This window comes from Pocillopora damicornis, chromosome 4, assembly GCF_964200805.1.
Source record: "Pocillopora damicornis chromosome 4, jaPocDami1.2, whole genome shotgun sequence".
In the NCBI taxonomy this organism is placed as follows: Eukaryota; Metazoa; Cnidaria; class Anthozoa; order Scleractinia; family Pocilloporidae; genus Pocillopora; species Pocillopora damicornis.
In genome coordinates this window covers 24,231,607-24,241,401 of record NC_142673.1, presented here as the reverse complement: position 1 = coordinate 24,241,401, position 9,795 = coordinate 24,231,607, and the positions used below count along the sequence as shown (strand labels likewise).

At 39.3% G+C, this 9,795-nt stretch overlaps 1 protein-coding gene and 1 pseudogene across 7 annotated transcripts; one reads left to right on the top strand and one right to left on the bottom strand.

Moving 5' to 3' along the window:
• The first annotated feature begins 965 nt into the window (after positions 1–965).
• LOC113683591 (retinoic acid receptor RXR-alpha-B) lies at positions 966–9,307 on the top strand. 7 transcript variants are annotated; one of them, XM_027200849.2, is made up of 8 exons: positions 2,776–2,912; positions 2,999–3,046; positions 3,439–3,515; positions 4,241–4,501; positions 6,932–7,073; positions 7,671–7,837; positions 8,008–8,229; positions 8,588–9,307. In XM_027200849.2, exons 4-8 carry the CDS (start codon positions 4,264–4,266, stop codon positions 8,833–8,835), a joined length of 1,017 nt encoding a protein of 338 aa, XP_027056650.2. In that variant the 5' UTR covers positions 2,776–2,912; positions 2,999–3,046; positions 3,439–3,515; positions 4,241–4,263; the 3' UTR covers positions 8,836–9,307. The 7 variants fall into 7 exon arrangements, with proteins under 7 accessions (XP_027056651.2, XP_027056652.2, XP_027056648.2 ...); XM_027200847.2 differs by lacking the exon at positions 3,439–3,515 and having other exon boundaries at positions 2,648–2,912; XM_027200848.2 differs by lacking the exon at positions 3,439–3,515 and having other exon boundaries at positions 2,685–2,912; positions 4,244–4,501.
• LOC149047335 (uncharacterized) lies at positions 5,121–6,155 on the bottom strand (annotated as a pseudogene).
• Positions 9,308–9,795: the final 488 nt, after the last annotated feature.

Here is a 9,795-nt window from a genome sequence, read left to right as displayed (position 1 = left end):
TCTTGTTTTGTTCAGCCCGTGATGAAGATAGCTGTATGACAGTGAGACTGTTAAGATTCTTTTCTTCAGTCAAGATTGCTAATGAGCATTTGATTCCCAGCAGCCTTTCATTATAGTTCATTAACTGTGACTGCAAAATATTTAGTTCTCAGCTGTCCCTACAGGATCCCTATCTTTAAAGAATTCTGTGTCGGTCGGACGAAACGCTTTGGAGTGAAATCTTATTCTCACAGCCAGAACTTAGCAGTGCTGCTCGCTGAGTTAGTCCCTTCGTGTGTACTGATCCCTATTACTACAAAGCTGGCAAAAACTCACATCACAAGGTGACCTGTAAAGTGTTTCCAGAGAAAATTCTGTTCTGTCCTAATGTTTTGAAAGGGAATTGATGGACCTGTACATGTAAGTATTGTTTACATATAAAAAACATCCTATTTATACCCACCTTGGCTTGACACAATTTGATTTTTGACGAAGAATATCTGAGAGATTTTACGACTAAAATTAGCTAGCTTTCTTTAGGGATTGACGGTAAAAAATCGTATGTTCACGACGGTGAATTTTTTGCCATTTGACGGTTCACGACTAACCCCACTGAGACCCTCAGATACGACATTACATTGGGCTGGACTTATTCACAACCGCTGATCAGGATATGAACACGTGCCTCAAATCCGAATATGGTTATTAAACTAGCCACCGTGAATGGTTGTCGAGACTCTTTGTTTGAAAATACAACATAATATGTAAATTGATAATCAGAATTTGATTGCCGGAAGCCTTTAAAAACATGATTTCAATTGAAACTTTGAGAGAGAAACTAGCATTTTTCTGTTCAACTTTGGACGCTTCGCTAGGCACAAAACTAAAACTTCAGAAAAAGTCTTTGTCAGTAAATTTCATATGATAAAAAGAAATGTCGACTTCTTACTTTATCAAGGTGTGCACGGCTGTTTATATCTCTATTCAGTCAGTTTTGCATGTTTTAAAATTTACACGCATGAAAAGACAGCATCTCGCTCTTCGCGTTTTTAATTTGATGCTGTCGAACAAAGAGCATCCAGACTGAAGCCCGAACGAAAAACCAAGAAGGGTGTCGATAGTTTCGGTAAGCTTGCGAAGCTTTGGTCGTTGGTCATAATTTGTTTGTATTTCATGAGTTTTTCACTGGTAGGTGAAAATTAGTCGGCTAATCGCTGTTACCTAACTATAAAGGTATTGTCTACCTTCGGATAAAGGCACGGCATAATAATTTTATTGATGTTGCTTAACGATAATTTCGTTTCCAGCAGTGGTAATCATGGTAATTGCTGTCGATCGGACGCAGTTTTAAATCAAGGGGAAAACTGAGTTTTTTCCTATTGATCAATGATATTCAGCGTTAGAATGATTCGAAACATTCGATAAAAATTTAATGGAATTTTACTATAAGGAGCGTAAATTATTATTGTAATACAATGTTTCCGTAATAGTTCACAACTGTAAGAGAATACGAAGTCTTATCAATAACCGTAAAAGTTTTGTTTATTCATTTTTCTTGTGCAAACAGCGATGAATGCACATCTTTGTAAACACTGAAGAATCTCTTTTTGTTGCGGCTTCCTGGGTTTACTTCAGTTAATTGAATTTTTATCCATTTTTTCCACGCGGTCAATGTAAACGATCTGTGTTCTTATTTTTATGAACAAAAAAACTTGCGTTAACCTATTTACATCGAAGAAAAGAGAGTGCCTCGGGTGTAATTCGGGAACTATCTTTACTTTCCTTTCATTAGCGCCTTGCCGTAGAGGAAAGGAAAGGCGAGATTAGTAAAAAAGCGTGTTTAGTCTGATGATAATTTCTACAGAGTTCTTCTTTCTTCTCTGCTGAGTATCCATTAAGCTCGTGACTTCGTTTCGTAAAATATCCCGCAGTGATGATGAATCAAACTGTGATCGCTAGCGAGGAAACCACGAAAAAAGCAGAAAAAAGAAAACAAAGCTTGAGGCATATATTTTCATTAGAGAAATTGCTTTGTGAATAAGACACCGTTAGAACGAGCGACGAAATAGCAGTTTTTTTTTCCCAAATGCACGACATTCGTTATACCCTTAGCTCAAACAGAATGGTCTTTTACAGTTATCAGTCACACGTCAAACAGAAATTCAAGTTTTCGGAGTATTGCGTGTCTGTTAGATAAACGATTTTAAAGGAAAATTCAACTTTCAGGCAACGATGTTTGCGCAAGGAAATAATCATAAATGTGTTCAGTTGAAGTACATCAATTCTCTGATAAAACGGCCTCTGTTTATTTCTAAAAGCACCAGCGGGAACACGCTTTTTTTGGTCAACATACCACAGAGTTTATTGAACAGAGTCAATTAAATTACATTTTAGCTCAGAATCGCGCTCTCCTTGAAAAATTTTTGCATATAGTTATTTATTCAGTTAGTTTTAATACTCTTTTATACTCACGGTAAAAAGATTTTATTTTCTCGAATTACAAATGTCCTTTTCAAACCGGTTGAATGAACGTGAAAATGATTGGTGTATAAGGATATCAAAAGTAACAAGAAAACATTACCATAAAGCTTACAAAATTTATTTAAATTTTTGTCGAAGAAATGAGAAAATCAACAGCTGTGGCACAGCTGTTCTCACGCAAACAATGAAAAAATCGCCCATCTGTCTTATCGAGCTCATGACACCCCACAGAAACAATTGAATGGCCGGATCATTGGTTCGATTCTAATTAGGAATATGATATTTTGTGCAGAACTTCTTTTAAGGAAACGTTCCCAGGAAATGAGTTGAATGATGCTTTGTTTAAATGCGCGAATAATTTATTACGCTATAAGTGCAAGGAGTTGATCAGGAATAACTCTGTCTTTGTGACCGACTAGACTGAATTACCGCCATTTTTCCGTTCGACGCAAGTGAGTCGCTCGTCCGTTTTGATACCTTGAAATTTTGTTGGCTTTTTTAATCGTTTACTCTGTAAACACATTTGGTTATGAACTAGATTCTCAAACCGTCGGGAAAAACTTCATTGCGGTTACGTTATAAACAGGTACGTTTGGCTTTTGATAATAATTTAATTCATTTTCTACCGCTGAGGAGAATTAAAACAAAATTTGCCACTTTCGGTCGTTTTAATCATGAAAACTGTAAGCGAAGACAGGTAGTCGTTTTAACGAAACTATGGCCAATTTATCAGGCTAGGGTAAACACAAAGTTTGTTTAGTGAATACTGCACGCATAAACGACCGAGTCGTCAAAAGGTTAATTATCTACCTTGTTAAACGGAAATTATATTTGGTTGCTCTTCGCTCATATCCATTCACACGACATCAACTTCGAGATTTGTAGGAGCAGGGACTATGGACCAAAAAATAATTTCTCAGCATCGAAAGTTAAGGAAACCTGAAATGCAATTGCCGACTTTGATTTGTATCCAAATAGCCTTTTTATAACACCTGCTGATGAAAATTCAAAAGAGCTTGTACAGAGCCTGATATGTTTACTCGGCTTCGCATCAGGTAGGAAAAGTTAACTTCTGACTACCAGTATCAGTTGAAATTTTTAACATTAAAGCTTTGGAAGGAACATCATACAGAATCAATATCAAATCGATTTGAAATTCCTTTTTAGAAAACTATTTCTCCTTTCTAGAAATAACAAAAACGAGACTTCGTAGACATGTGCGATTTTCCCAGAAATGATGTATGCATATTTAATTATGTAATAGAAAAAATTGTGTTTAATTTTAACACCCAATTTACTTGGGGACGCAAAGAAAAATATGGGGCGCGTTTAGGTCTTCATAAAGATCAGCCTAACAAGTTGAAAAGTGAAAAAGCACTTTTTAAAGACGTTTTACGATTATTTCGCATTGCAATTTACTACCTCGATGCTCGCTGTGTAGTGAATACTAAAACAAAATGTAAATAAAAATGTAGTTTAATATACTCATGTTGCTATTTTGAGCTTTGAAAAAGTTTGACTGACTAGGTCTTTAGCGAAGCGGCCGTACGTCCGACTAACATTTAGCAATGTCTTATTGACTTTTACGGCATATCAGCTTGTTTTGCCCTTAATGCTGCATTTATCATCTCGTCTTCACAAAACGAGATAGGTTCATTTAACATCCCTCATGGTTGTTCAAAGAGAAGTAGAACACAGCCTGAGAGAGTCTTTGAGATAAATACAATCTAACTGCAAGTTAAAAACAGTACAACTAACTTTAACACTGGATCGTTTTCAGCAGAATCAAGAGGATAGCGAAAGATGGAAAAGTCCTATGCAAGTAATCGCATCTGTGCCATTTGCGGGGATCGTTCATCAGGATTTCATTATGGCGTACAGAGCTGTGAAGGCTGCAAAAGTTTCTTCAAGCGAACCGTCCAGAAGCAACTTCATTACACATGCGTAGAGAGCATGTCATGCCAGATAGACAAGAATAACCGTATTCGATGCCAGTTTTGCAGGTTCCAGAAGTGCTTATCCTTGGGCATGCTGAAAGAAGGTAGATAATAAAGAAAACTTGAGAACTTTTCGTTTCATTTGGTAAATAGCTTGTCCAGTTTTTGAAAGCGAGATCTTTTCACATTTTACTCTTTTCTGATAAGATTAAAAAAATAAGAGCAGATAAGTAAACTGTGTCTATAGCAACCTGCTTCGAAAATCGATAACTCAAGTAATGAAAGGATATATCGCTCGATAATCGGTTTCTATGTCGGTCGATAGTCGGCCGGTTCTTGATTTACAGTCGACTAACAGTCGATGAAAGTCGGGCGATGGTCGCCAACACCTAAACGATAATCGGTTGATGTTTTGAACGAAACTTCGGCCGATCAATTGACGAAAGCCATAGCATAGAAGATTCAATGTAAGAACGTAGAAAAAGCAAGTCATGCGAAGCTTCTTCATGAATGAACAAAATTTTAAGTCTTCTTTCATTAAACAAAAATTGATACAAATCATAACTGGTAAGAAATTTAATGTTAAAAGCTAAATTTTTTCGTTTTTCTCACGATGTAGTCACGTGTGATGTAGATCGCGACGTTTCGACTGCATACTGCTAGGCTTCTTCAGGCAATGAGGTCGACTGGTCATGTGTGATCCTATAAAGCATGATGCTCTGCTGTGATTAGTTGTTATTTAACAGCTGTGATTGGTGCATTTCGATCCTTGCTGTTCACTCAGTGATCAGCTCCCTTGGCGGACCGCTGTCGCACGGCTCTCCTGTTGTTGTGTTTTTTGATCGCGGGCATCCACGCTTCTGGAATTTCTATTCCACTATCCCTGTTGATGTTGTTAGGGTGAAGTCTTATATGAATTGCCTCTTTGACCCTACGCGTGTAGTAATAAGGGTCACGATTAATAAACTTTACTTCATTCCAGAATGGCTTGTTTCCGGTGTTGTGGGCATGCTCTGAAACGGCGGAGGTCTCGGTACGGGCGAGTCGAATGCCTCGATCGTGCTCCTTAATTCTGTCTTGCATAGGTCTTCCAGTCTCTCCGATATACACCTTGCTGTATTCACAGGGAATCCTGTAAACTACGCCATCTTGTTTAGCCGGGTCGACAACATCTTTTGGTCGTACTAACCGAGATCTTAGCGTAGTCTCCGACTTGAAAACAGCGCCTTGTTGTTGTAGGCAACGGCGAAGCTGTTCGGACAGACCTTTGACATAAGGTAAAACCGCAGTAGCTTTGAACTCGTTAGCGGGTTCGGCACTGTTGTTTGGTTTTCCGGTATTGGTAAGTTTCTGCAAGAAAGAAAAAGGATAACCATTAGAAACCAGAACAGATGTCAAATGTTTTTTCTCCTCGAAGATGACGGAGGGTTTTTTTACGAGACGTTTGGCGCGCTCGTAAAGCCACTTAACAATACTGCGTTTTACTGATTGAGGGTGGTGTGAATCATACGCTAAGTATTGATAGGTTCGCGTGGACTTCCTGTATACGCTGGTGGTGAGGGGGCCGTCAGGTTCTCTTAAAACTGCGGTGTCTAAGGAAGGCGAGTTTGTTTTCTTTCTCTGTCTTCATGGCGAAGCGGATGAAGGCTGATCTGTGCAGGCGTTAGCGTGGTGCGGTCTACAAGGCCTGGCGGTCGCGCTCGTAGATCTTTACGAACATCGCGGTTCTTGATGCACCGTGTTAGGAAGGTGAGATGGTTGGTGTAGCGTGCGAGCTTGCTCGAGCAGCGCTCATGTCGACGAATCAACCTTAGGGCTGCGTGTTGGAAAATGAAAGCCATGTAGATAGGTCACATCTACATGATCAAGAGAACATCAGCTTTTATTACATTTTTAACTCCGGATATTCCGATTACTTCACACAACTACGAGTATCAGCTCATATTCCCAGTCATCTTATAAGAGAATGCACTGCGACGTGTTGGAAAATGAAAACCTTTGCCGAAAACATTCAAACGTTCAGGATTAAATGAAATTTAATAAAATTGATATATAGATTTAGCCAAGCCTAAAAGCGGAGCTCGCATTTTTTCCCCGCACGTCTCAAGGGCACAACGCCTTGCCCGGCCAGGACTAGAACCCCGGTCGTCCGACTCGGAGCCCAGTGCACTGACCACTGGACTACAGGACAAAGCCGTGGCGTTGGCGTGCCCGCGGTACAGTTGACCACGCATGTTAAAAGTAGCAACTTGTACGGTCGTACGGTCGCACATCCAAATTTTTTCAGCTTGATGGGTTACTACTATTTTGTATAATTATGGGGCTACGCTCCGCTATTATTCCATTGGTGCTTATTGGATACACAGATTGGTTATCGCCTGGCTATTTACCATCTTATAGTCAACGCGCACTCGTGGAATAATTGTCACGTATTCTCTTGACATGACCTAATCTATTATTTTTGAAAAAGACTTAAAATAAAGATACCGAGAGAAGCAAATCAAAGTGGAATTCTGTTTTTGTTTCACCATTAGCTGTCCGAGAGGACCGAGCACCCGGCGGCAGACCAAGGATCAAGTCCCTGATCGGAATGAAGGAGAATGCGGACACATTCGTTTCGTCTGAGTTAATCACGCAATTGATCCAAGCACGCCCTGATGCTACTCCCAAAAGAAGGTTGGTTGGCTTCAACTTTGCTTGCTAGTATGGCGAGAGTTAAATGCTTTATTTCTTAGTCGTTCAGGCAGTGAATAGAGCGCTTTTCGATTAAGTGACATAAACCAAAACCCTGGTAATCACAATGAGAATCATGAAACAATGAAGAAACTCGATGCGAAGTCAAAGTAAATTTTCTAAAGCCCGAGAGGACGTAGGCGACCAAGTCGTGATTCGTTTCAGTTTCGCACCTGATTGGTTGGGAGAGTGGTGCAAGTTTTCTGCACTTATCACAGAGCTAAGTAAAGCAAACCCAATGCAATTCCGAATTGTTCTCGACACCAAAACAAAATTTTCCAAACGCTAAGGTCTTGGAAAACAGTTTCATTTTATGCACCTTTTTCACAAGGAAAAACGGATTCTGTATTGATTACCAGGCATCGCTTTCTATCAAGCGTACTTTGATTTTCTATCGAGTAAGTACAATTAAAATTAAAATTAGGGGAAAGTGTGTTCTATTTTTAATCGAATTTTCCGAGGGTAAACGATATAGATTTAACTGAGGAAGGAAGGGTTAGGCTTCTAATAGTCTGTCACATCATTTACTTTTTGTTTCAGACCGGACTATCTAGAGCTCGGTTTTACCGAGATTTGCCCTTTGAACCCTGTAGAAGTAGTGATGGAGCTGGTACTGCAAGAAGTGGACCTAATATTGGCCTGGGCCTTCAAAGTTCCCGGATTTAGAGAACTTAACAGAGAGGATCAGGCAAGCCTCGTTTCCACAGGTATTAAAAGTAGCTTTTGTTTGACAAATTTGTTCATGGACATCACCTGTACCACTGAAGAAGCGAACAGCCTTCCGCAAGCAAGGCACCCGGAGAACTACGATCTTTGCGCAGGAAGTGACTTATGCAAGGAGAAATATAGCAATTTAATTCCTTTTTTCTTTTTGTAGCTTTATTAGAGCTGTTGGTCCTCCGCGTATGTCAGCGGTCCAGTGCACACCAGGGCTCAGTGCTGCTAGCAAAAGATGTGCTTCTTACTCCTGAGCACTCTTTTAATCTGGTCCTGGAACAATGGTCATCACAGTTGGCTTGTTTTGCTTACAAGTTACAAAGCTTGCAACTCGACATGGCAGAATTTGCTTGCGTAAATGCCATTATGCTCTTTGAGCAAGGTGAGTTATCCCACAATTAACGAGGGGATAAATAGGGGTATGCAAACCCTCAGACCTACTATAATTCAATGAGCAAATCCGTTTAGAAAATATCTAACCCTAATCCGTTTGAATTTGTGAAAAACGTCAAGGAACCAACTAGCACGCACAAAACCGATGAAGCCTCTGTCAATTCGATGAAGCTTTTGGGTTTCAACGAAAATTTATGGGGTTCGCTGAATTTAGGGAATCTTACACATTATTGCTACCCTAAGATTACCCAATCTAACAACTATCCAGAAACCTTTGCACGGGAACTGTTACTCCTTTATTTATGATGATATCTGTTGCTTCAAATTACATCATCTCCTTTTCACAGAGACGAGCTCAGGACTAAAAAACCGGGAGATGGCGGACTTCATTCTCAATCGTTCCCTTGATGCTTTGCGAGACTACATTAAGTGTTCATATCCCGACAAGCCCAGCCGTTTTGCCCACATTTTGCTCCGACTTCCAACACTGCGCAGCGTCTGTTCTAGAATGTCGAATGAGAGTCTGTTTGCGCAGTCATTTCTCAACATGGCGGTCCCTCAAGTGTTGTCGTTTATTCTAGAAACGAAAACTTAGCTGAGTACGTCATAAAACTGAAAATTCGTCACATTTTGTTACTATTCACCCGGTACAACACAGCTGATATATGTTGTCCTAGAAAAAAAAAATCATATGTCAAAAGAGGTCCGCTGTGTGTACTTGTGTCTGTTACAGCTTTTAATATTACATTACTTCATTAATTTTGTTGGATAGAAACTTTACAAAATAAAACATTCACCTTAATGTGAGATGTAAGAACACAAATGAATTATGAAGATTACAATCACTAGTACTGCCTCAGATGCATAAATTAACATTGACAAAAGCGTTAGGTAAGAATCTTAGGAACCAATGTCAGAGCAGGTATTTAGCATTGAGGAGAAATTACAATAATAATGAATTTAGTGTTGTAATTAACTACTTGTTCTTGTATCATAGTTATTGATGCTTTGTCAACAAAGCGATAAATGATAATTGTTAAACTAAGAATAAAACCGTTCAACCAGGTGACCGCTTGATAAGTTTTATATCCTTTACCCTCTATAACTTGTAAGGCATTAAGAAAATTATCATAACCAACCTGGGCCAAAACAGCTTCCCTCCCCTCCCCTCGCCCAAACTTAAACAATGCGAAGTGAACTATTATACCATGCCAGACCTAAGTAAGAAGGAAATTAGAACCAAATCGTGCTATAGAAAACATTTTCAGTGTCTCTACGGAAAAAATTAACCCATCTAATAGCAGTCTGTAATCGGTAACCTGCTGGTACTTCAAGAAATTGAGGGGGTAGTTTGCAAGAGAAACTTCTATCGATTTTTTATACTTTGTCCAAAGGCCCACATCTGACGCATTAATGTTTCATAGAATCTTTATTATTATCGTTTTAAATTTTTCAAATTTAGGTCTTCCAAAGAGGCAGCTAGCAAACGGTACTTTACAAGTCTGAAATGGAAATGTTCTCTGTATCAAGCACAGAACCGTAATTTGTACCAATC